This window comes from Wyeomyia smithii, chromosome 3 (assembly GCF_029784165.1).
Source record: "Wyeomyia smithii strain HCP4-BCI-WySm-NY-G18 chromosome 3, ASM2978416v1, whole genome shotgun sequence".
Taxonomy (NCBI): domain Eukaryota; kingdom Metazoa; phylum Arthropoda; class Insecta; order Diptera; family Culicidae; genus Wyeomyia; species Wyeomyia smithii.
The window spans coordinates 230831822-230859337 of record NC_073696.1 but is presented as its reverse complement, the minus strand read 5'-3'; the positions used below and the strand labels follow the sequence as shown (position 1 = coordinate 230859337).

At 39.4% G+C, this 27516-nt stretch overlaps 2 protein-coding genes across 2 annotated transcripts; both read right to left on the bottom strand.

Moving 5' to 3' along the window:
• Positions 1–3756, bottom strand: LOC129729105 (serine/arginine repetitive matrix protein 1-like). The gene is made up of 2 exons (XM_055687587.1): positions 3712–3756; positions 1–1572 (listed from the first exon to the last, which is right to left on the bottom strand). Exons 1-2 carry the CDS (start codon positions 3754–3756, stop codon positions 1–3), a joined length of 1617 nt encoding a protein of 538 aa, XP_055543562.1.
• On the bottom strand, positions 3601–27516 carry LOC129729103 (serine/threonine-protein phosphatase 6 regulatory ankyrin repeat subunit B-like). The gene is made up of 3 exons (XM_055687586.1): positions 27264–27516; positions 25589–27184; positions 3601–6007 (listed from the first exon to the last, which is right to left on the bottom strand). Exons 2-3 carry the CDS (start codon positions 27166–27168, stop codon positions 4498–4500), a joined length of 3090 nt encoding a protein of 1029 aa, XP_055543561.1. The 5' UTR covers positions 27169–27184; positions 27264–27516; the 3' UTR covers positions 3601–4497.

Below are 27516 nucleotides of genomic sequence, written 5' to 3'. Positions count from 1 at the left end.
TCAGCCTGGACTCTCGGACTTGGACTCTCGATTTAATCTCTTGGACTTGGACTCTCGATCTTGAACTCTCTGACTTGGACTCTCGGCATTAGATTCGTAGATTCTCGGACTTGGACTCTTGATTTGAAATATTGGACTTGGATTCTCGGACTTGGACTCTCGGAGACTTGAACTATCTGACTCGAACTTTAGGACTGGGACTCTTGGACTGCGACTCTCGGACTGGGACTCTCGGACTGGGACTCTCGGACTGGGACTCTCGGACTGGGACTCTCGGACTGGGACTCTCGGACTGGGACTCTCGGACTGGGACTCTCGGACTGGGACTCTCGGACTGGGACTCTCGGACTGGGACTCTCGGACTGGGACTCTCGGACTGGGACTCGCGGACTGGGACTCTCGGACTGGGACTCTCGGACTGGGACTCTCGGACTGGGACTCTCGGACTGGGACTCTCGGACTTGGACTCTCGGACTTAGACTCTCGGACTTGGACTCTCGGACTTGGTCTCTCGGACTTGGACTCTCGGACTTGGACTCTCGGACTTGGACTCTCGGACTTGGACTCTCGGACTTGGACTCGCGGACTTGGACTCTCGGACTTGGACTCGCGGACTTGGACTCTCGGACTTGGACTCTCGGACTTGGACTCTCGGACTTGGACTCTCGGACTTGGACTCTCGGACTTGGACTCTCGGACTTGGACTCTCGGACTTGGACTCTCGGACTTGGACTCTCGGACTTGGACTCTCGGACTTGGACTCTCGGACTTGGACTCTCGGACTTGGACTCTCGGACTTGGACTCTCGGACTTGGACTCTCGGACTTGGACTCTCGGACTTGGACTCTCGGACTTGGACTCTCGGACTTGGACTCTCGGACTTGGACTCTCGGACTTGGACTCTCGGACTTGGACTCTCGGACTTGGACTCTCGGACTTGGACTCTCGGACTTGGACTCTCGGACTTGGACTCTCGGACTTGGACTCTCGGACTTGGACTCTCGGACTTGGACTCTCGGACTTGGACTCTCGGACTTGGACTCTCGGACTTGGACTCTCGGACTTGGACTCTCGGACTTGGACTCTCGGACTTGGACTCTCGGACTTGGACTCTCGGACTTGGACTCTCGGACTTGGACTCTCGGACTTGGACTCTCGGACTTGGACTCTCGGACTTGGACTCTCGGACTTGGACTCTCGGACTTGGACTCTCGGACTTGGACTCTCGGACTTGGACTCTCGGACTTGGACTCTCGGACTTGGACTCTCGGACTTGGACTCTCGGACTTGGACTCTCGGACTTGAACTCTCGGACTTGGACTCTCGGACTTGAACTCTCGGACTTGGACTCTCGGACTTGGACTCTCGGACTTGGACTCTCGGACTTGGACTCTCGGACTTGGACTCTCGGACTTGGACTCTCGGACTTGGACTCTCGGACTTGGACTCTCGGACTTGGACTCTCGGACTTGGACTCTCGGACTTGGACTCTCGGACTTGGACTCTCGGACTTGGACTCTCGGACTTGGACTCTCGGACTTGGACTCTCGGACTTAAACTCTCAGGCTTATGCTCTCAGATTAAGACTCAGATAACGTTCGCGGTAAGAAAATGGACAAAAATTGCCGATTTTTTATGGGTTTACCTTTTATCGCACTGACGAAACTACTCATGCATTATCAATCATAACAACCCATGCGATAGCAAGAATAATTTGACACCTCTATCAGTCAAACTTTAACTGTGATGACGAAAAAAGTGAAGCTACTCCGTTCAGAAGTGTGCGCGTTCAAAGAACGGTACCCCGCCGCGTCAAAAACGAGCATCGTGCGGCACTTTGTGGACGCCGGGTATGCCCGCTCTGGCATCTACAACATCTTGACACTATTGAACAACGATCAGAGCAGAAGAAGCAGAAAGAAAGCCCGGTTCCGGACGGCCAACGACCCTGAGCGACAAGAAACTTCAAAGGATGCTGAAGAGGAAGACCGAAGGAAAAGTGGCTAAATCGCTGCCTGCATTTGGCCGGGAGGTTGGTGCTTGCGGTAAAACAGTGAAAAAGTATCTGGAGAACATGGACATACATGTCAGGAGGTGACAGTCCCGTCCACTGATCTCGGAGTTGCAGGCAATGACCCAGCGACAGCGGTTGAATAAAATAGTCAAGTCGATTTTCCCGGCGAATCGCGACGTGGCAGTGGTGATAGTCGACGAGACATATCTCACCCTGGATGGCAATGACTGGCAGGATACTTCGTATTTCACTTCTCCCACGAAGGGAGTGAGCTCCGAGGTGAAATTTATTTCTCATACCAAGTTTCCCAAGAAGGTGCTGCTGTGGCTGACAACCAGCGAGAAGGGGATGTCAAAGCCGCGAAAGCTCCGGGCTGGCCGTGAACGGGGAAATTTATAGTACGAAGTGCCTGCCAGAAGTTGCGTCGTTCATCAAGAAATAGCATATGGGCGACACGGTGTTTTGGCCAGACACGGTGCTCTATCCAGATTTGGTGTCGGCCCATTACTCGAAGCGAACGTTGAAGGAGATGGAGCGGCTGAACATCGATGTGGTACCGAAGTCGGCGAATCCGCCCAACGTCCCCCAGCTGCGTCCCATCGAGAATTTCTGGGCAAACTTGAAGCGCAAGATTTATTCCAATAATTTTGTCGCGAAAACGGAGGAGGAAATAATAAAAAAAACGAAGAAAGAACTTGAAAACATGCTTACACGCATGTTTTCGTCCTGCCATGGCGAATGTTCCGGTTGACTGCCGGAAGGCCACTCGCAAGGGCGTAGAATTTTTTTTGCAAATAAGATAATATAATTTCCATTAATGGGAAATTTATCCAACTCAACTATCTGTCTTAGTTTTTTTTTCATCACCACCTGAAAAAAGTCCATTTTTTACCGCAAACGTTATATCAATAAAGTTGCACCGAGTGGTAAGTGATTTGTTCCATTATTTATCTCAGCCCCAATTTTCATGTCATGGAACATTGACACTCAAATAAAAACTAGAAAAATCCTTATATTTTCTAACTATATAAGTTTACCAACCCGTGAAATAGATTCGTCATAGTCTACTCTAGATTTTTCAAAAAGTATGAACCCTAGAAACTAACTTGAAAGCTATAAATTTTCTAAACTATATAGAACATCCGGGCATTAACACTTAAAAATTCATATTGAATTCGAAAGCACTGCAGTGGTTACCTAGGTTACCGATGTTGTACGTAATTAACAAAAGTAAATACCTAGGTAACCATTAACAGTGCGATGAATACTGGAGTAGTGATCCAAGTGTTGAGATGAATATGGGAGCGTTGTGAAAACTGATTTGTTCCATGAAATTAAGAATGAATTTCGATAAGTTCACTATACTTCCACTGCAAGACGATTTCATTAGAGCAGGTAAGCGTATTTTGCTTATTTTTTTCGTTTAATTCGGTGTTGATTACGTACATTTTCCATGAACGTTACACAGTGCTCCAAGGGCAGCTAAAACCTCAAAAGTCAAAGTGAACCAATCCATCAGATTATTTTTTTTAGGCTTCCTCAATACTTTTGGGACAAAAATCCTACATTTGAGTGTAATCCGTTGAGTTTTGTTTTTTTACAGCATTTGGAATAAACAAACTTAGTGTTTTTCGGGGATATCCACTGTATGCATAACATAACTTGAGAACATCCTGAACTTCACAGGATGCACGTACATGGATGACGTCTTCAGGGAAACGGTTCACATATGTCCCAGGCATATTTTTATTGATTTAAGAAACTTCCAAACAGCTAGAGGTTTGTGTATTGTGTTAAATTGATGTCTTATAAACATATTTCGGGTTAAAGATGCTCTGAAACTACAGTATATAACTCAACATGTTTTAGTGATATTAGTACAAACTAGTAAATGTTTTGAAAGCTCTGTTTATCTTCTTTCCAAAACTGCCTTAATATTTGAAATCGGTTGAGAAATGACTGAGTTAAAAAAAATGTATGCCCTGTGGTCCAAAAAACCGTATTTTGACCATAACTTCAGATTTTGGAGGTGTTTGGAAAATTTCTAGTATGAACGAATGTTACACTCAACAAGACCTACAACCTACGATAGGTCACTTCAGAAGTTCTTGTGTTTTTCCACCATTTGTAGCACCGCGAAATAATTGTGGGATAGAAGCCAAAAATTCTGGTTTTCTTAAAAAATGTATAACTCAGTCAAATATTCACCGATGTTCACAGAACCACTTTTGTTCGATTCGTCATTGAATATAATTTCAGAAGTTTAGTGTATTGGTAGTATCTTTCTCACAAAAACAGGTGGCAAATATCAAATTAAATTGAAAAATCGCGTGAAAAACACTAAAAAATTATATTTAAACTCAAAGAACTCAACATGTTTTAGTGATATAAGTACAAACCTGTAAAAGTTTGGAAAGCTTTGTTTATCTTCTTTCGAAATTAACATTATTTTACTTTTACTTTATCTAATGACCATCCAAGTACTATACAACTTCCGTATTATTGGCCGCTTCTGCCAGCTGCCGAGCGCTGCAACCCGAACCCGTCTGTGCGTTCATCGTTGCACCATAGGTAAGCAGAATCTGTACGACGCTCGGATGGTTAAGATGGGCAGCAAAATGTAGAGCCGTCCATCCTTCTGCAGTAGCACCGTCCACAACGGCACCATGTGTCAGCAAGCATTTCGCAATTTCATGGTATCCTTCCAGAGCAGCGAAATGTAGCGGCGTTTCGTTTGTGGGCGTTACAGCGTCCACGTTGGCACCCTGACCGAGCAGCTGTTCGACAACGAGTAGTCGACCGAATTTGGAGGCGCTATGCAAGGCAGTCCAACCGTCACCATCCGGTTGATCTATCGGAACCGCCTGTTGTAGTAAGCGCCTCACAATTCCAGTGTAGCCTTTGCGAGAAGCGAAGTGGAGGGCAGTTTCTCGCACCATTGTGACTGCTACGGGGTTGCTTCCATTCTCTAGCAGCAGATCCACAATTTCCCTACGCCCGTACTGTGCAGCATAGTGAAGTGGTGTCCAGCCGTCACTGTCGGCAGCGTCGATAACCGCGGATCGCTTTATGAGGCTTTTCGCAATGTCGATGCGATTCTTCCAGGCGGCAAAGAGAAGCGGAGATTGCTTCTCATCAGTAGTAGCATTGACGTTAGCATTGCTGGTAATTAGCAAGTTCACGATGGTGGTATGACCTTTAATGGTCGCGTAATGCAACGAAGTCCAACCACGCCAATCTCGGCAGTCAACTTTAACTGAGGATTCTAGCAATAGCTTAGCTATTTCAGTCCGACCTTTTTTGGCCGCATAATGAAGCGGGGTTTCTTGTTGTTTCGTGGTAGATTCCAAGTCGACTTTGTTGGCGATTAGCAATGCAGCGATTTTTTCGTAACCGTTAAAGGTTGCGTGATGGAATGTTGTCCTTCCGTTAGTATCCCGGAAGTTAATCGTTGTTGTTTTGTCGATTAAACATTTTACCACGTCTGTCTGTCCTTTTCGAGCCGCTAAATGGAGAGCGATATTCTTACATTTACCCTGAATATTTGCGTCCGCCCCACTATCTAACAGAAGCTTCACAACCACAGTGTGACCGCGTTGTGCCGAATAGTGGAGCGGTGTCCATCCTCTGGAATCGGTGTGATTAACTTCCGCGCCAGCGTTCAGTAGACACTCGACTATCGGTAGAAGTTCTTGCTCGGTTTCGACAGCGTTGACCGCGTAGTGAAGTGGACTCCAGCCTTTGTGATTGTCACAGTTAACACGGGCTGCGTGAGCGATAAGAACTCGAACCGCTTCGTAGCGACATTTGCCAGCCGCAACGTGGAGCGGCGTTTCCTGCTTGTTGGTGATCGCATTCGTATCGGCGCCGGTCTCTTCTATCAGCTTGGCAACATCATCGTGTCTACCCTGGTTGGCTGCGTAGTGCAGCGCAGTCCATCCACTGCTGTCCGGACAGTTTATATCTGGCATGTTTGTCCGTGTGTGACTTTCACTGTTGAAAGAGGGTAAGAAACATATAATGAGTTTTAAGTTAAAGAAAAAGTTTCAATATTTACCCTTCTGTTCCAGGAGAAATATTTTTACTACTGTTCCACAGAGCACTAATGCGAAACTCAACCTAAAAATCACTAATAAAAGGGTAAACACAGTTTTTTTTATTTCACAACTTTACTCTCGCGAGCGTGAGTTGATGACATCACCTCACAGGCGACGACGCTCTATGGCTGCGTCACTGTGTTGCGCTCGTGAATGTGCCAGCAGTCTACGCGTTTGCGAGTAAACTGCTACAAAATTGAGAAACATTGCGTGCCGCGATGGGTATATGTAAGCTATCAAGCCGAATTCGCCGATAATAAAAATATATTTCAATGATAGAGCATATTCATGATAAAGGTTCCAATGCTATCAATTGAAACATGGGATTTTTGTAGGGATTGAAATACCAACACTGTCAAAGAATTGTAGAATAAACAAATCTACAAAAATCAATCAAAATATGAGAGTATGTTACCTATTTACATTATTTATTGAAGCGAAGAGTAGTAATTACACAACTCGATTTCCCGGAGCAGTCTAACTGGATGTACTGATAAAGTTGACTAGATTATTGATTGGTTGCGAAATTTGATACGGATAAGTATCGCATTTAGTTATAAGTGCTACTGATAAAATCTTAAAAAAAATGCAGAAGAAAACGAATAAACAAACAAAAATCAATTGGGTACGGCTAACGGGATAATTGCTGCGGCGTGTGCGGTGGTTTGTAAGCAGGAGTTTCCCAGTAGTTTCATCCACGCAAACATGTGGTGTGTACGCTAGCAAGCACACATATCACTTTCAGGAAAGGAAAATGAAGAAAGTTACTCGCACCGGAACAGCGGAAACTAACGAAACCTTCCTGCGTCACGTAGTTCTACCAGGCAGCAATCTGCGGATACCGAAAGTTGCAGTAAACACGCTAACGAAGGCCCGATCTAGGGTCCACCGGATCCATTCCATAAGTGAAGCAGCAGGATCGGAAGCGGAAGTACACATACACACTTTATTCGGTAGAGAGTAGCATTTGCACAACACACAACTGCTCCGTACAATTCCACATTTCCGAAAGGTACCCTAGAATTGCAGGGGTGAAAGGGAAAGGGGGTGTCTGTTTGGTGAAAGTTTTCCCGGATATGGAAGCGAGAAATCACAACTCTGCAATTGCAAGTCCTTCCTTAACTTATATCAGCTTGAAACGGGACGACTTGAAGAAAACAAGCTTTGCATAGCACTTGTCTCACCGTTTATCAAATTTGATGGGAATTGAAGTGAACTATCGCCTCCTCTACAACCCCCTGAGATGAACTCGATTTTCACCACATCCTATATATGAATCAAGTGCAACGTAGGTGCAGTGCTTGGAAAAAGTGACCCGAGCCTCTCCGATGGGTGATGAGTACTTATTTAATTATCAAACCAGCAAGACGAGAAGTTGCAAACTTTCTCTCTGCTCCGGAGGTCTGGATGTACCGGGTGTTGAGGCGACGACGTACAACAGCTGCAATGTGCTAATGATTTTGGTGCAGTTCCTGGTCCAGCCCGGAGACTCCTGGGGCACCATATGCGGGATGTAATACGAGCTACATGCGGAGGAAAATTACAGGGCAACATCGACACATATGCCTGAAGTGTGAGTACGGCCGGCATGCTGTTGTGCAGAATGTGAAATATTCGACAACGCAGCAGCCGCCGCCGTCATCGTTGGGAGCGGCAAGCGCAATTGGGACCTCAAAGAAGCAGGCAAATTTTATTCCATTTGCCAACTTTTGTGAAGCACTGATTAGAGAGGCCTGGCCGCAGAAGACTGGAGATTGGTGAGAAACAAGGGTGGGTAATTTAATCCGGAGATGGATAGATAACTTTGTTTTCGGTATAGAATTAGGATGCGGGTGATAAATTTGTTGTTTTCGTTATCGGAGGGTCTTGCAGCCGTATGTAAAAGGTTTTCGTTTGTATAGTTTCAAATTCTCGTTGAATCAGACGTTCTCTCGAATCGTAAATATATAGTGCAGCTCGAAAAAAAAAAAATACTCTAAGTTATTCTGCGAAAATTCGCATGTCACGCGAACGCAAACTTACGCCTATTTTGGTTTACAAAATTTAAGAAGAAAAGCACTATATTGAGCAGAAAGAGAAAAAAGGTCCTAAAAGGAGAAAAAATAAAGCGCAACATAGCTGAGAATATTTGTGATTGAAGGGGAGCAATGAAAAACGAATGTACTGGGAATGAAACAACAGAAAAGAACTTTTAGCATGATCATGAGCAGAAAAAATGCTGCCCCAAAAGCTCGAAGTAGTCGCCCCAGAAATAGCTTTCTAACCATTTCTGTGAAATTTGGTGTCTATAGCCAGTGTAGAAATGTGTCAAATGGCGTCAGAGTGACGTTTAGTAATTACTCGCCGGGTTCGTCGTTTCAACGTTATGTTTACGAGAAAAATTATTTGAGTCTCTCTCTCTGAAAGTTATCTATTCTAGTGGCACCAAAATTCACAGGAATGGTTAAAAATCTATAATCTTTCTTTTTTTTCAGTTTGCGTTCCAGGGCCGAACCTGGATTTACCAGCGTAATCGTGTTTATAACTGGACGGATATTTTTCATTTTAATTTGTTGACATAATAATCATATTGCAAATCAAATCAGTTGTTAACTTTAGTTTTAAGTTTTTACAATGCTAAATGCATCAAAAAATCTTCAAACCCAGTACTGATCATAACACGCAGTTGAAATCTATCAAAGATGACTAGAACAAGATGCCTGACTCTTGCAGTGTGCAGCAAACACGATTGTCATTGCGCGTGAACGAAAATCGAACTAATTTGTATACTGGTAATTTGATGATGGCGGCAAGGCGGCGAAAAGTAAAGCAATTTTTCCAATATCCTTATATGGTCCCGCCATCTAATCTTCAATATCCTTGCACGGTGCGGCCATCTTATTTTCAACATCCTTATAGGGTGCTGCCGTCTAGTTTTTATTTTCATCTGGCGGATTAAGCACGATAAATCTTTTGCTAAAAACCACAGTTCTATGCGCATCGCTGATCGCTAATCGCTCACTTAATAATATGTAAACAGTCATATCGCTATATTTATTGCTCGTGTTTTGTAAGATTAAGACCACTTTGATCTTTTGTGGTAAAAAAAAGGAGAACAATTACTTTTTAGAACTATTCATAATAAAAGGTTCACAAAACTGTGTTCATACTTGATTTTATAAAAACAAGCAATAACAAAAGTTATTCAGCTTGCATTGAAAATAAATTCTTTTATTAATGTTTTCATAAAAATTCAATTATCATCTAAATCGAAAAAGTAGAACCAAAATTTTCATAATTTCAAGCGCATTGTGTTTTACAAATGTTCTTGGTTCAATCTAGACCTTGAGCTTGTTCATCAAAACGCTCATTTGGCTTGTTCGATAACTGGAACTTCATTTTAGGGTAAAAAGACGGTCTTGCAATTGTGTCGTAAAGAGAGGAACTCTAGATAATAAAGACAATTGAACGTTGTTTGAGTAAAACATACGTTCCAAAGGTAACTTTCGTAGTAAAGTATGTTCATCTTTCGAAGCAATTTACGTACGCCATCAGCAGTTCACGATTTTTCTAAATAGTTGTAATGTCGCTTCTTTACAAAATTTAGCGAATTAGCGATTAGCGTTTCGAAGGCCAAAATTTTAGCGACACTAACAGGCTCGCTAACCAGCTCAAAAATTGACGAAATCGCTAAACCGCTAACTGAATATTAGCGTCGCTAATTAGCAATTAGCGAATTAGTGGAATGGTGCCCACCACTGCGTGTTCCATCATTGCAGTGTAATGACTAAACCTATCTACACTGAACTTAGCGTACGTGTTCTTCATACAAAGGCAAGTTTGATCAATTTTTCGTCATTTAGGGTTGCCATTTGCCGATTAGAGGTATTCCGTCTTTGCTTTCCTTGCCACGATCTACTGGAACGGTCTTGGAATGGAAACGATGGTGAAATTTCTGACCTTTTATATGAAGGTTTCGTCAGGAACTTTGAATTGGAGAGGAGATTGGAAGACTAGGAAATGGCAAGAAATGTAAAAAAATATGATAGTTGCACCGGCCGCGGATGAGAAATAAACACAAAGCTAAACAGTTGCAGAAAAAATATCAAATTTTTCAATTGTATGGACTAGGGCATTCTAAAATGCTCTTGGTATTTAAATATGGGGACCAGAGCTGCGAAAGTTCACTATCATATAACTGAATGTACGTTACCAGTAACAACATCACATTCATCCATCAACAAGTTATAGTGCATGGAAAATTACCTGAGTCTTTTATTGTTGATATAGCATAGTAACCGATCTATCATTTGTTTTTCTTTCACTCTTCCTAGCACTCATTCGTGAAATATTGCACTGAGATTCGCAATCGATATCAAGTTTATTCCTGTGTCTTTACAACATTGAGAAACAAGTTAACAATCAATACGTTTTCAGTCAAGTGATTGTAGTGATTTTTTGTATACTGTGCTAAATATTAATTTTCAAATTACGTGCTTGATACATGATGGAGAAACTTTTGTGCAGATTCCAGAAAGGTAAGTAAGATGTGTTTGGAACTCAGCAACAGCAAAGTCCAGTATTTTTATCGTGATAATCTTTTTTTTTCTATAGCACCAGGACATTTGACTTCCGTCTTTTCCAGTGAAGAAACCAGTGTGAAATCATATTGATCGCATCAAGATAGGCAGAAACAGAAAACTGTTCCAGAGAGAACCCTCTAGGTTCTACGTGAATTTTGCATAAGTTCTGTGTCGTCAGTGTAATCAGAGGCCATCCAAGATTTTCGTAACGAAGAAAAAATCAAGGAGGAGATCTACACATTGAATAGATTTTAAGTGAATGATGGAATGTTTTTACTTTTCTTTGACTCTTCCGTTGTACCAGTATATGGGCCATATGAAATATATAATGCAGAGTTTTGTATATTTCTATTTGAACTATATCTATTTAAACTATATCTATTTAAACTATATCTATGCATTTCTATTTAAAGAACAGTTGAACTAAAAAGAAATCCGTTGTTTTAGTTATTATATTATTTTTAATTCGTTAATTTTATAAAGTAGAATTACAAATGCCATCAACCCTCGCCGAAATTGTTCCCCTCTTTCCAGTTGTAGGCCGTTGAGATGGCCTGTTGGAACGACTCCTTATTTAAATTTATCAATAGGATGTCTGCTAAAGTGTCCTCTCCGAAGCCAGTCCGAAGGGTTCAAGAAAACCAAACCAAGCGCACTGACAACTCTTTCCACGAACACGTCGGATGGCGTGGCTAACAGAATCATTGCAACTGCGTACAGCTCAGGGTTGAAGGCTTTTCGTCACAATCAACGATCCCAAAAATTGTAACTGTGATTTTGTCTTGGCTCTAAGCATAACGACTGAATCTGTTGCAGGAAATTTGTTTCATCTGCCTGGTGTTCCATGTTAAGCGATCCGCCATACATGTCAATCAAAATGCGATCAAATTCATCACCATACACCGTCTCCCATAAGCTCGATAATCCTGCTTCTGTTTACGTCGCAGAATTAGCTGCAATTCAGTACACCCTAGGGTTTATCGAAAAAATGCCCACGGACCATTATTTCATCTTTACGGACAGTCTCAGTTCCATTGAGGCTCTCCGATCGATGAAAGATGTTAAGCACTCTCCGTATTTCCTGGGGAAAATACGGGAACATCTGAGTGCTTTATCCGAAAAATCTACTCAGATTACCTTAGCGTGGGTCCCTTCTCACTGCTCGATACCGGGTAATGAGAAAGCGGACTCTTTGGCTAAGGTGGGCGCAACAAACGGTGATATTTATGAAAGACCAATTGCCTTTAATGAATTTTTCGCACTTGTACGTCAGAATACGATCATCAGTTGGCAAAATGCTTGGACCAGAGGGGAATTGGGAAGGTGGTTACATTCCATAATCCCCAAAGTATCGACGAACCCGTGGTTCAAGGGGTTGGATGTAGGTCGGGATTTCATTTGCGTGATGTCCCGGCTTATGTCCAATCACTATAGATTTGACGCGCTCCTCCGTCGTGTTGGGCTCGGGGAAAGTGGTATCTGTGCCTGTGGTGAAGGTTATCACGACATAGAGCATGTGGTTTGGTCATGCCCTGTACACCGTGACGCCAGGTCTAAATTAATAGCTTCCCTGCAGGCCGAGGGTAGACAGCCGGCTGTTCCTGTTCGTGATGTCTTGGCGAGCCGTGACCTATCCTACATGTCCCTTATATACGTTTTCCTGAAATCCATCCACGCCCCAGTCTAGTCCCGTTCCCCTCCGTCTACACCCAACAAAACGACAAGAACACGTTTGAACCTTAAGCACAAAACCAGCAACCAGACCCCGCACAACAGAACCAGGACCCAAGGACTACGAGCCTCTGTCCCAACTCACGACATCGTGGCTCAGCAGAACGAATCCATACATGCCATTCGACGATTATCAGACGACCATTGAACAACAAAACACTGATTGGAAATCCCATGCTAGTTTTAAGTTAGACTTAATTTCAGCTCGTAGTCGGCAGCGAGGATAAAAAATTTGCTTTAGTTTTTAAGTCATCAGATATAATTGGCGCCGTTAAACATTAAATTGTATTTGTGCCGTGTCAAATAAATGTTATGTGAAGAAAAAAAAAAAAAAAAAATTCATCACCATAGTTTGTCTCCGAAAGTGATTCGTCAAAGATCCGAAGCCATGATATTTTCTGGACCATACATTGGAATTGAAATTTCAATAATATTAATGTTTCTAGTATCATGTGTTAAACTTATTCTTCATAAACCTTTTGACTAAGAAAAACAATGGAAAAACTTCTGTGTTGAAAATGTCACGTCACTGCAGAGAGATATGAATTTTATAATTTCACTTAGAGTGGCTGTCAATTGATAATTGAGAATGAACCCAGTAGATCCAAGTGTGTCGACAGTGCATAATGGTCGGAAAATTGAAATTTCCGGCCAAAATTCATTTTTTTGTGCCAAATTGTTGGTTTTCCACTGTAGGTGATTATGACATATAAGAAAAGTTTTGTACTGACAAGGGGCTGTCTATAAACCACGTAAACTGAGGCAAATGTCTTGTGTTTTCGAATAAACGTAAATAACTCGTTACTGGAACGAGATGAACGATTCCTGTTTTCAGCAAAGATGCACATGATAGTAAAATGCTTCTTATGGCTTTGACAGTTAGTTCGCGATTTGTCCGCAGAGATGGCGCACGAATTTAACTTTTAATTAATTTAATTTTTTTAGTATGTTTTGAACCAAATTGCTATAATATACGAAAAACTTTGTTGATAAATCACCCAAAAATTCAAAAATTGCAAAAAAATGGAAAATTTTCAATCATCTTTTTTTACTAAAACGCAAATTTTCCGCAAACTTTCAACACATATTCTTAAAGGGCACAAGTAGGGCTCTCAGACACACTATCAGGTGCTGTGCTTACACGTGCTTACATTTGATGTTTTTGATGGTCAAAATTAGGAAAATTACGCATATTTTCAATGTGGCTTGCGACTGACTCTGTAGAGTTGAAATCCATTACCCATCCTGGTTTAGAAAACTAATTTAATAAGCTTTCAATCATATGTTAACAAACCATGACAGCTTTAGTAGATTTTTATATATTCTAAAATATTCAGAAAAACTATTTTTCTCCGTTTCTGAAATAGGTAACTTTGAAGGCATTTTTCAACATGAACCGTTTTTTGTATCAAGACTTCATTAAAAAATTGTGAAAATATAGATAAAATACTACAAAATCATGTGCTCAAAACATATAGAATATGAAATTCACATTTTGGTAATTTTGGCCACTCTTATATATATGGACCGTCTTATGTGCAGTGGTTAGAATTTAAATCAAGATAAAAAAGGCAAGACAATGAAATGGTTATTATATATTCCAGGATACCTTTGATTGCGGACGGTAGTCAGTGGGTGAAAGAATCATTACACTGACAGTACATATCAATCAATTTCATATCTTTATTTCGAATTTTTGCAGCCCTGATGGGGACATGATTGCCATTTACCGATCACATGGGACGATTCTAGTTCTCTCGTTAAATCTTCGCACACAACGAAAGCTAACAAGAACAAAAAGGAAGAGCAGAGTGAATATTCACCGCTCACTTACCTCACTTACCCGCCCATGCTGCATGTGGCAATTTTTTGCATCAAACTTCCTCAAAAATGGTACACTCGTTGCTTACACCACAGCTAAGCAAAACAAGAGTGCGTAATGATCTTTCGTGTTAGAAAGCTCACATCAGTTCATTATCTTCTGGAAAGATATTTCAGATTCCACTGCGATATTTTTTGCAAGTTACTCAGATACACACGATTCGCTATTCTCTTCAAGCAAGTGCGTCGCTTTGCTTACCAGTGTGAGAGCAGTTATTTTCGTTGTGAAATCTATTCGTCTACACGCAAATGATTCTCTGAGGAGAAATGACGAGCTAGTTCACAAGTAAATAAACGTTCATAAGCACACGCTCCCAGAACATGCACAACTAAATACTGGCAGTGGCCAAACGGCTGAGGGCAAATGCTACAGATCCGGACAAAATCACTATTATGTCCGGACATGTTCAGTTATGCTGTGCAGTGCGATCCGCTGATTTCCTCGATCGGTCCGTCTGCTGTAAAAGGCTGCGACCGAATGGAATAAACGGGTACGAACACCATGCAACATGTTTTCGCAATCGTCGGCTGCTCAGCTTTGCCGCACTGAAATTTATCGCTGATTTACTAGAACGGGTTGAACCAGTTTCCAGTAAACCACCCATTCGCTGCACTTATTGGTTATGCAATGAAGACTGATTTTCTACATGCTAAGCTTTAATACGTGACTACTGAGAGTTATGACGCAGCTCTTCTAACTGGTCTCGAGGTACGATGCTGGCCCAACAAGCCAGTTGTCGTATGCTCGAATCTTGGTTCGGGAGAGATTGTTGGTGTCAGTAGGATCGTAGCGCTAGCCCCGCAATTGTCTTTTTTTTCTTTTCTTTCTTTTATGGTGAATAATTTGAAATATTGTAATAAGTTTTTAAAACAAAATTCTTCTGAAGTTTCATTCAGCTCGAGAGGAAATTAACTTCCCAGTAGTTTGATCGACCAAAACACCCTGCCGAGACATCAGAAATTGCGGGATTGAGTCCCGTCTGGATGAGGAAAACTTTTTCGAAGTCGAAGTCACACGTTCCCTTCTTGTTTTGTTTCGCACCCTCGTAAAGTTACATACATTACCCACTTTATTGATTTTTTGTTAATTTGCGTTTGAATTGGGGTGGTTTACCGGTAAAGCAAAAACCGGTAAAACCGATAATTATTGCAATACCGGAATACCGGTATTGGAGAGGCGAAAAAACTGGTATTTTCGGTATTTTTCTTAAAATTAAAAAAACAATTGTCACAATATTCATAAATCATTGTAAGGCTAACGAATGCTACCCACTTAGGCAGGCGTTAAAAATCACATTACGGTGTATATAATAATTACATTTAGACAGAAGCAACATTGAAGGCTAATTTACCCTTACCTATTTATCAATTTTTGTTTCCTTTATGTTTGTTTTGCTTGGATTCAGACGACGTGTTTGTGTGTAACGATTATATGTAAAAAAATTTCATATCAACAAACCAAAACATATATTTCCTAAGTAGCTAATCTTTACACACTCAGAGGCAACTCGTGGGTTTTAAACCTACTAGTTCAACTACGAATTCTGAAAATCATAGTTTAAGGGAGTAATCACAATCATGTCCGCGAAAAAATGATTCGTTTCGTGTTATTTAAAAATGTTATATTTGAAATGTTCGGTATAGTTGTGCTGTTGGCTACCAAAATTTTGTTGTTTAGAATGAAGAAATTATCAAGGTGCATTTTTTAGGTGTTGGTGTAAATCTATTTTAACAAATAATAAGTTCGAATGAGAAAGGCTGGGTCTCACCGCTAGGTGGATTAATTTTTTAAGCAACATTTTTGTCGCTTCTGTAGATCATTTTTTTTGTTAATATGAGTTTCGAAATTCTATTCTTCGTAATCATATCACTGAATTCATTCATTGGAGTTATCCAGTGTTGTATCTGGATCGTATACCACAAGAGATCAAATCAATAGTCGCAGTGGTCCAAATCTTACAAAAAAAGTCTGGATCGTAATGAAGCACAAGTAGGGGTAAACAGGGTAAGACCGCCCTGCGGGGTAAGACCGCCGACCGTAGTTTTACTACCAAGTTATAAAATAATTGAAAAAATTCTTTAACGTGTCTATTACAGTATAATTACATAACATTTTGCACGTTTTTCTGTTTTGATAGTGCGCGAACGGTCACAGAAATAATCAAAAACAACATTTCAGCTGGCAACCAGTCAATGCGCTAGTGTTTTGCGGCAACGGGACTTAAGGTTTTTCAATCTAAAAATCTATTGTTTTGTTCGTGAATATACGTTTAATCGCTTGCCTGAATCTATCTTCTTTCGGAAATATCGAAAGCCGTGAGTAATCTTGTTATTTTGACTACTTTTTCGGTCAAATATGAAAATGTTCCACTGGGGGTAAAGTCGCCCACTATACAAGGGGTTATACCGCCACGAATCCAACTGCTTGTTGTTTTACTTCAAGACCCAAATGCCTCGACACTACAAAGGGAATATTTACAGGATCAGTAAAGCAACTTCAAGCCACTTAAGACATCGATGTTAATCGACCATTTTCGATTTGGTTTAAGCTTTTCTAGTTATATATTTTAACAAGACTTATTTTTGAAAAAAGTAAACCTGTGTGAAAATGGTGTTAATGAACCAAAATAATTTTAGAGCCAGGACGGTGTGTTTGATAGGTATGACGTCTCCGGCAGAATTGAAAATAGTAGTTTTTTACTTTCGAAAAAGTACACACTCTAAAAAATTTAAAGAAAAAATATAGAAATAGAATTAAAAATATATATGTTTTTTCAATTTTTAAAAAAAAAAAACATGTTTTTGCCTGTAAAATCTACAAAAGGTAAGCTAAAATTTTATGGTTGTTGGGTCATGGAGTAATAGAAATATTAATAGCTCAATTTTTGTGAAGAATTTTTTTTTGACGGTTTATTTGGTGTATAGAGTCGTTGGTAATTTTGTTCTTCAAAAAAAAAAAACATAGAAAATTGAAAATATAAATAAAAGAAATAATAATTATTAGTATTTTTCTATACATAATAAGTCTTCAAAAAATCATACAGATAGGTTCAATGAGTTTTAATTTTTAGTTTAAAGATAGGTATATTATGAATTCAATATCTTGAAAAACCCCAATTCTGAAAAATCTATTTATTTTGAAAACCAAAAAAGTTACCTAAACATTGATTTGAACTTGAATAATCAGAAAACAAAATAAGTTAAAACTTAGAAAATTTTTTTTTTCAGGTTTTGCACAGTGTATATTTTATTTAAAAAGAAAAAAAATACCATCTACAACTTTGTCAGAGACACTCTACCGATAGAATCAACCGTTTCGGCCCTAAAAATATTGTTTATCTTCAAAAAATGGTGGGCGATCTTACCCCGCTGGTGGACGGGCTTACCCCGCATGAAAAAGATCTGCACATTTTCAATGAATTTTTAAAATTCAAAAAAAAAGCTGGAAAATAAACAAAAATATTTCAGTTCTTATTTTTTAAATGCGGGTATTGAATAGAAGAACCTCTTAGCGAAGAAAAAATGAAATTGCAGCCGCAACTTTTTTTTCTATAAACAGAATTGCTTAAGGGGGCGGTCTTACCCCGCTTACCCCTACTAATAAATGCAAAAACATAATTATGCAGCGACACGTAGTTAGATACAACCTGGGTTGCTAAGCAAAAAAAAAATCAAATCCCAATTTAGGTATATATTTAATTGTTTTTCAGTTTCATTTTTAAATAGTATAGAGAGAATAACTTACGTTTTTTCGCGGACATGATTGTCATTACTTCTCCAAACTATGAATTTCAGAATTTTGTAGTTGAACAAGTAGGTTCAAAGACCACGAGTCGCTCCTGGTTTGTATTAATCCGCAAAAAATAAAAATACCGGTTTTTTACCGGTTTTACCGGTTTTAATTTTTATGAATACCGAAATATCGGTTTTTCGAAAAGTCAGTAATACCAACCACCCTAGTTTAAATATTTATTGTTGATTCCTTTATGAAGCGGACAATTTATTTTATAATTACTTTTTATGGAATAAGAACCGATTTTTTCCTGTTGGAAAAACTTTAGTTTGCGACAGCCTATCTCGAATGAATCTTTAAAAGAACATAATAAATAAGATTTGAAAAATTATTACGAGGTGCTTTCTTGTCTTTTTCACCACCAAAGAGAGAGAAGAAAAAAAGAAGTAGATGCTCACTTTATTTTTCCAATCACTGTACTTAAAAACTGGAAATCGATGCCCAATGCTGTTTTGAACTTTAAGATAGCAACCCTTTAGTTTCAGGAAATCTACAAAAATCGACCACATATTCTGAAATATGCGTATTTTCGGTTTCAGTGAGTTGCTCAAATACCAAATATCGTTGTACGGCACCATTTTTGAATGCAAAATGGCGACGTCAGTTTTACCTTTTAACCTTTATGCTAATAAAAACGATATGAGACTAACAAACAAGGCCTTGTAATACAAAACTTGTATTCGAAATTCCGTTAAGGGGCTGCGAAACCAACAATGTTGGACAAAGCATATAGAAAATGGAAGAATAGATATATGTATTTGTAATCAGGAATGCCACATGTACAGATTTTTCTGTATTTTACAGATTTTTTACCTAAAAGAGCAATACAGAATCTGTATTACAGAATTACAGAATATTGCCAAAAATACAGATTTTACAGATTTTTTTGCTATTCCGTCTAACTGAAATCACTTTCAAATGTTGAATTCGATTAAACGATTTTCAAACTTTTGTGAAAAAACAACATCAAGATTATGTTGGTATCGATGCAGAAGAAGTAGTATGTGGCTCGGACGATGCGCGAAAGCTGACGTTTTTTCCGTTAACACACGAGTTCATTAAGCAGACAGTATGTGCAGTAGGGAAAGCGAAAAATAAGCGAACTGGAAATATGATATGGATTTGGAAAAATATACCGCATCCCGACGGGATGTGTCTGCTTAATGAACTTGAGTTGACAATACTTTATAAATAATTTAATATAAATAATCTAGAAATGGTGAAACAGTACATGGTTGCAAGTCGGTTTTTTTTTTTCAACAAATTAACCAATAGAATCATGGAAAACATCAATCGATAAAAATCTTCATACCACCTGCTCTTCCAGAAGGCTTTAATAGTGCTGAATAAAACTCAGTTAGAACTGATTATCTCAGTATGTTTTTTTGCGGTTTTCGCGAGATGACGCTGCCTTCATTTGTTTAGTTGAATGCGGCACATAATAAAGATAAAACCGCTAGAAGCATATTACAACTAAATACAAATCACGTAGTTTCAAACTATCCGCTCGTTATGTAACAAATATTCCACATCGGTGTTAAAATGTTAGAAAAACACTGGAAGGAAAAAAAAGTGATGAAAAATATAACAGTTTAGGCTGTAGTATTTAATACTATTCAAGCTCCAACTAGCGACTTTTGTTTTTTTTTGAAAAACTCTATTGAATTACATAAAATAAATAATTACTCCTCAATACTATTTTTCCTCTAGAAATCGGTGTCCTCCACTGTTTCGAGTTGTGAAAAACTAAAGAAAAAATTCAAATAGTACCCAATAATAATGTATCCAGAGCTAGAATGATAACTTGAAACCGGAAATCGGTGTTCGTAACTATTTAAACCCTGATATGGCGAATTATAGCTTCCAAAATGATCGTTAACAGCTTCTGATCTGATCTGTTAGTGAAATGGAAAGTCGATCAAAGTAGATAATATCTTCTGAAATGTTTCTCAATGAACTTAAGAGAGAGGTGAGGAGGAAACTTACTAACACTTGCACGCGCACCTCTGCTCGTCCCCTTCTACCAAGAGTTGATGCCAAATAGTGACGTAGCTATTTGGGTTCACCATTGAGTTGGTCTAGTTGTTTACATTTGAAACATTTACTAATACCAGAAAAATGCACTCTCCTCCTCATCTCTCTTTTATGCTCATTAAATGTTTCTATGAAAACGTTAGGCGGAAAATAATTTTCACACAAAAGAAAAAGTTAGATCAATCACTGCAGAAAAGTAAAGCACCACTACAGGGGAATGACATTAGAGAAAACTAGTCAGCCTTTACACCAGAGAGGCGCCGAGCGCTCACCGTTGAGGCAACTGTCAACATCAAAACGGGCGAGCTGTATAATTCTGCATTGTCGTTAATCGTTCTGGTGTGACAGGCGCCCTAACGGCGAGCGCCCTGTCGATTCTCTAATATACAGGCTTACCAGGGAGCCTATATACCAGAGAGACGCAGAAATACTCACCGTTAAGGCAACTGACAACATTAAAACGGATAACGGCAATGCAATGTAAAATCATACAGCTCGCCCGTTTTGATGTTGACAGTTGCGTTAACGGTGAGTATCTCTGCGTCTCTCTGGTATATAGGGTGACTAAGGTTTACTAGAGAAAACTATACATTAGAGAAAAGACAAGGCACTCACTGTTAAGACAGCTGTCAACATCAAAACGGGCGAGCTGTATGATTTTACATTGCCGTTATTCGTTTTGGTGTGAAGGCCCGAGCACAATGGATACGTTTGCGTTGCGTTGACAATAATTTGACAGAAAATGTATGGACTAACTGTCAAATTGCCGAAAACGCAGCCGCAACGTATTCATTGTGTTTGGGCCTCGACAGTTGCCTTAACGGTGAGTGCCTTGCCATTTCTAATATCCAGCTTTCCACGAGCGGTAATGGCGGTCAGTGCACGCAGCCGATTTTGACGTTTCCTGTAGGTCGGGTAATTTTCAATCGCAGCAAGGATTTTTTTGCTTTCGCAATTAGGACTTATCATTCGTAGGGATTTAAACCTACTTGACAGAAGAGGGGGAGTAAACTTACAACTAACTTAATTGCTAACTTATTGGCTATAAAGAGAGCTTATCGTAGCAATTGAGGATTGCAACGATTTTTGTCGAAAATTGTTAATAATTTTATTTGACATAGCTTCTAATGGTTCAACACCAGTAAGTCTATGTAATTCGAGTGTACCAAACCAAGGAGGACGCTTCAAAATCATTTTCAGAATTTTATTCTGAATCCTTTGGAGCGTTTTCTTCCATGTTGAATAGCAACTTGACCAGATCGGTACAGCATAAAGCATTGCTGGTCTAAAAATTTGTTTGTAAATCAAAAGTTTGTTCTTTAAACAAAGTTTAGAATTCCTGTTAATGAGAGGATATAAACATCTCGTATATTTGATGCACTTGGCTTGTATACTCTCAATGTGCTCTTTGAAAATAAGTTTTTTATCATAAATTAGTCCCAAGTACTTAACCTTGTCAGACCAACTTGAAATAACCCCATTCATCTTGACAACGTGATTATTGTTTGGCTTGAGGAAAGAAGCCCTAGGCTTATGCGGAAAAATTATCATTTGAGTTTTAGAAGCATTGGGAGAGATTTTCCACTTTTGCAAGTAGGAAGAAAAAATATCTAAACTTTTCTGCAATCGACTGCATATGACACGAAGACTTTTTCCTTTTACGGAAATGCTTGTGTCATCGCAGAACAATGACTTTGTGCATCCTGGAGGCAAATCAGGAAGATCTGAAGTGAATATGTTGTACAGGACTGGACCCAAGACTGAACCTTGAGGTACACCTGCTCTGACAGGAAATCTATCAGATTTTGAATTCTGATAGACAACCTGCAGAGTTCGATCAGTAAGATAATTTTTTAAAATTTTGATTAGGAAAATTGGAAAATTAAAAGTTTGCAATTTCGCAATCAAACCTTTATGCCAAACACTGTCGAATGCTTTTTCTATGTCTAAAAGAGCAACTCCAGTGGAATAACCTTCAGATTTGTTAGCTCGTATCATATTAGTAACTCTGAGCAATTGATGAGTTGTGGAATGCCCATGGCGAAATCCAAACTGTTCATTTGCAAAAATTGAATTTTCGTTGATGTGTGACATCATTCTGTTAAGAATAATTCTCTCAAACAGTTTACTTATTGAAGAAAGCAAACTGATTGGTCGATAACTTGAAACTTCAGCTGGGTTCTTATCCGGTTTTAAAATGGGAGTAATTTTTGCATTTTTCCATAATTTGGGAAAATATGCAATTTTGAAGCAGCAATTGAAAATTTTCACTAAAAATTCCATTGTGCTCTCTGGGAGATGTTTGATTAGTATATTAAAGATTCCATCGTCACCAGGTGCTTTCATATTTTTGAAATTTTTAATAATTGATTTAATCTCATTCAAGTTAGTTTCAATTATTTCTGCAGGTAAAAAATTCTGGGAAGAAATTTAATCAAATTGACGTGTGACTTCATTTTCAATTGGACTCACAAAATTCAAATTTGAGTTATGAACACTCTCAAACTGCTGAGCAAGTCTTTGAGCCTTTTGTTCATTGGATACAAGAAAACGTTCACCATCTTTTAAAACTGGAATAGGCTTTGAAGGTTTCTTAAGAATCTTCGACAGCTTCCAAAAAGGTTTTGAATATGGTTTCAATTTTTCAACTTTAGACTCAAAATTTTGATTTCTCAGAAGAGTAAATCTATGTTTAATCTCTTTCTGTAAATCTTCATGAATAGTTTTAAAAACAGGGTCACGAGAACGTTGATATTGACGTCTGCGGACATTTTTCAAAAGAATTAGAAGTTGAAGATTTTCGTCAATTATTGGTGAATCAAATTTCACTTGAGCCTTTGGAACAGAATAATTCCTGGTATCAACAATTGCACATTTTAATGCTTCCAAAGCGGAATCAATATTCACTTCGTTTTGCAAATCAAGCTCATTATTGAAATTTCTCTCAATATGAGTTTTGTATCTTTCCCAATTAGCCTTGGTATAATTAAAAACAGAGCTCATAGGGTTTAAAACTGAATCAAAGTCAGCATGTGTGATCAAATCACTACATACGTGACTTTGATCTGTTAGCACCAAATCAATTGTTGAAGGGTTTCTTACAGAAGAAAAGCATGTAGGACTATTCGGAGACAAAATAGAATAGTATCCTGAAGAACAATCATTGAATCAAATTTTGCCATTGGAATTAATTTGAGAATTATTCCATGAACGATGTTTAGCGTTAAAATCTCCGATTATAAAAAAATTCGAACGATTTCTGGTGAGTTTTTGTAAATCAGCTTTAACATAATTTTTGTGCTCGCGTGTGCATTGGAATGGTAAATATGCTGCGGCAATAAATAAAATCCCAAGTTCAGTTTGAACTTCAATTCCCAAAGTTTCAATAACTTTCGTCTCAAGATGGGGAAGAGCACGATGTTTGATTCGGCGATGAATAACAATTGCAACTCCACCGCCGGAACCCTGAATCCTATCATATCTATGAACCACGTAATTGGGATCATATTTTAATTTTATGTTAGGTTTCAAAAATGTTTCAGTAATAATTGCACATTATTTACTGTTAAAATATTAAAAAGCTCATTCTCATTGGCCTTCAATGAGCGAGCATTCCAATTTAATATTTTAATTGTTTTATTTAAAATCATTGCTAAATTTTAAATTAGAAACAATTTTAATAGTAAAATTTGTGCCTATTTGAATGGCTTCAAACATTGATTTTGCCTGCAACATGGCGTTCATAAGATCGAACATTGCCTGTTGCAAAAAAGAAAGTTTACCTGCCGTAATAAGCCCCAGGCAGTTGACATAAGAAAAAATATTTTCGTCAGCAATATTAGCTGGAGTGTACAATTATTTTATAGCGTGTTTTGCTTACCCATATTAACGGTCATTTTCGAACTACCAACACTAGGCGGTATAATGTTCGAACTACCTGTAACCTGTGCATATGTTAAACGGGTATGCAAAGGAGTAGGTAAACTATGCGTCACTGGTACGCTTGGAGAATTTTGTTTTGAAGTTGGTTTTAATTGAGAAATTGAATTTTGTTTACCTTGCCTTGCCTTAACAATTGCTAAACGGACTGGGCATTGATAAAAATTTGACATATGGTTGCCGTTACAATCCGCAGAGCGAAAATTTTTACTCTCTTTCACAGGACATGTGTCCTTTTTGTGAGAAGAGTCTCCACAATTAAGACATTTTTGGTCCATGTTACAGAATTTGGAATTACAGATTTTCAAAAAAATTTAAGAATTACTTGGGTAGGGGCTATGCCAAGTAATTCTGTTAAAGTAAGTTTGATCGTTGGTGAGACCTTTCAATACGACCTTGAACGGCTTGGCGCTCTCAATAAAAATTTATACATCTTTTCAGTTAAATACTGAATAAGACGATTACGAATCTTTATAGAGTCGGCTAATAAGCGGCATTCGCCTCTACGACCAATTTGATAGGTAACTTTAACGTCAGAAACAAACGTTGAAAGTTCCTTTTTGAAAATATTGAATTCAGAAGAAATAGTTACCACAATAGGTGGAACTTTTTCCTTTTTTAAAGAATTGACATTTTGTATAGTTTCATTACTCATAACTTCCATTTCACCTGCTTCTTGCTCAGGCAAAATATCAAAAGGATTGTCACTACAGACACTCGAAGTGTCAGAAAGAGATGCCTCTCTTTTCTTCCCCGCATCGATGCGAGGTTTCTTTTTCCGTCCAGCCATTTCAGGTGATACGAAAAAAGTTAAAACAAATGTTAAATTCAAAAGTAGGTAGTCTTGAGAAAGACTGATGGGAAATAGCTTTCAGGTAGTCTTTAAAAGACACACTGACAAAACACAAACTTTGAAGCTATAGGCAGTCAAAGACCAGTCCACAAGCAACCGAAAAAACGTCTGATCTGTAGGACAGTTCAAGACGCACTGTTTTTTGTTCGTTTAATTTTAGCTTTGGTATATGAATAAGTACAGATCCTTGCTGAAGCAAGCTATTTTGTAGTTTCCGCATCTTTGCTATCCAAAGTATATTAAGCTCGTCATAGAACAACCTTCGAACATTACTTACAGTTGATTGCAATTTTCTAAAAACATTGCTACGATTTCACTTATGACTTAACAGAATTGTAGCAAAGTATGAACTTTATTTATTAATTACCAGGTGTGTAAATCGAAATAAATTTATTGGATATTTAGTTACGGAAGTAGTCTAAGACCCTCAGAAACCTCAGAGCCAGTCAAATGAAGTACCAACAATTTATAAAAGTATCGTTCGAGCATCTCAAAATAGCCATCAAGTGCGCATTGTACCTTTTTATTGATGATAAATCTTTTACTAAAAATTGAAATTTCGCACAAATCAGTTGATCTTCAATGAACTGAAGTTGTAATTACTTTATTCTTATTTGAACAAGTTTGATTATTACAGTCAATATACATTCAAAGTAAGCTATTTGAATCACTGCCATTCTTCACTGATCATCCAAGCATTGCACCACTTCCATATTATTTGCCAATTCCGCCAGTTGCCTCGCAGTACTACCAGTAGTGGTCACCATATCCACTTTAGCACAATGAGTAAGTAGAACCTGCGCAACATTCCGATGATTATGAAAAGCAGCCATGTGAAGAGGTGTCCAGTCTTCAACAGTAACGTTGTTCACGAAGGCCCCATGTGTCAACAGGTATTCCGCAACTTCCTGGTGTCCTTCCTTAGCGGCAAAATGAAGCGGTGTTTCCGTTTCGTACGTTACGGCGTCCACATTGGCACCTTGGCTGAGCAGCAGCTTGATTATGGAAAGCTGATTAAATTTTGCAGCCCTGTGAAGGGCAGTCCAGCCGTTGACATCCTGTTGGTCAATCGGAACGAAATCCAGCAATCGTCGTACAATCCCACTGTAGTTTTTGTTAGATGCTAAGTGAAGGGCAGTTTCTTGCTTCTTCGTGGCTGCCTTAGGGTTTGCTCCAGCTTCTAACAGCTGATCTATCATTTTCCGACAGCCGGAATGTGCTGCATAATGAAGCGGAGTCCAGCCGTCTTTGTCGACCATGTCGACATTCGCCGAATGTTTTATGAAGCTTTTCGCGATATTAATGTGATTCTTCCAGGCAGCAAAATGAAGCGGAGTTAGCATTTCATGTGTAGTCGCATTGATATTGGCTTTACTATCAAGTAGCAGGTCAACAAGATCCTCATAGCCTTTACTGGTTCCGTGATGAAGTGGAGTCCATCCACGCCAATCTTGACAATCAACCATGACGGAAGCTTCCAGTAGAAGTTTTACTATTTCTATTCGATCTTTCTTTGCTGCAAAATGCAGCGGTGTTTCATGCTGTTTTGTAACAGAGTTGAGGTCAGCTTTGTTGGTAATTAGCATAGCGACGATTTTTTCGTAACCGTTAAATGACGCGTAATGAAGTGTTGTCCATCCGTTGCTATCCTGGAAGTTCATCGTGTTTGTTTCCTTGATTAAACATTCCACTACCTCCGACTGTCCCTTGCGGGCAGCCAAATTGAGCGGAATTTCCTTACAATTGGCTTGTTTTTTTCCGTTGGCCCCACTAGCAAGCAGAAGTTCAACAACTTCGATGTGACCTTTTTGTGCTGAATAGTGCAGTGGTGTCCAGCCTTTGAAATCGGCACAGTTAACATTCGCACCGGCAGATAGTAAACACTGGACTGTTTGCGCATGCCCTTTTTTGGCTGCCACATGCAGCGCCGTTTGTTGTTCGCTGGAACAGGCATGGACATCCGCTCCGTTGGTGATCAGCTCCGGAACGGCTTCGCTGTAAACAGCTTTGGCTGCGTAATGAAGAGGACTCAAGTTTCTATGATTGCCACAGTTGATTCGGGCTCCATAACCGAGCAGACTTCGAACCGCTTCGTACCGACATTTACCGGCTGCAAGGTGGAGTGGCGTTTCCTGCTTCCTGGTGAGCGAGTTCGGATCCACACCGGCATCGATCAGTTTCGTGATGTCCACCAGTCTACCTTGGTGCGCTGCGTAGTGCAGCGGTGTCCAACCGTTGCTGTCGGGGAGGTATATTTCAGTCATGTGGGTTTTTTGTATGCTGAAAAAAATAAGTGAATCATAAGATACAGGTTTGCTGGGAAAAATTGTGTACTAGACTAATTAGTAATGAAACTTACCAGGTAAAGTTACTAGACTCTAGAACAGCAAAACAAAAACTGTTGCTGTTACACTGTATGAAACCAGTTTAAAGATTAATTCGAATACGCCACCAACAAATCAGCTGCACTGTGTGTTCTGTTATTTCACAACCGTGCGCAACTAATAGTAGATAAACGAATGGACGCTCGTGTTCGAATCGATAGCATCATAGGCGGCGACGCTGCTGACTGGCTGCGTTAGTGTTGTGCTCGCGAATGTGTGACCGACGCT

What these genes read in the sequence shown, in the direction of transcription:
- LOC129729105 (XM_055687587.1), bottom strand. Translation starts at nt 3,756, where the DNA reads ATGCCTGGGACATATGTGAACCGTTTCCCTGAAGACGTCATCCAT. An exon ending in TCCCTGAAGACGTCATCCAT is followed by an intron (nt 1,573 to 3,711) that starts GTACGTGCATCC and finishes TTAATCTGAGAG; the next exon opens with CATAAGCCTGAGAGTTTAAG.
- LOC129729103 (XM_055687586.1), bottom strand. Translation starts at nt 27,168, where the DNA reads ATGACTGAAATATACCTCCCCGACAGCAACGGTTGGACACCGCTGCAC. An exon ending in GTGCAATGCTTGGATGATCA is followed by an intron (nt 6,008 to 25,588) that starts GTGAAGAATGGC and finishes CTCTTTCAACAG; the next exon opens with TGAAAGTCACACACGGACAA.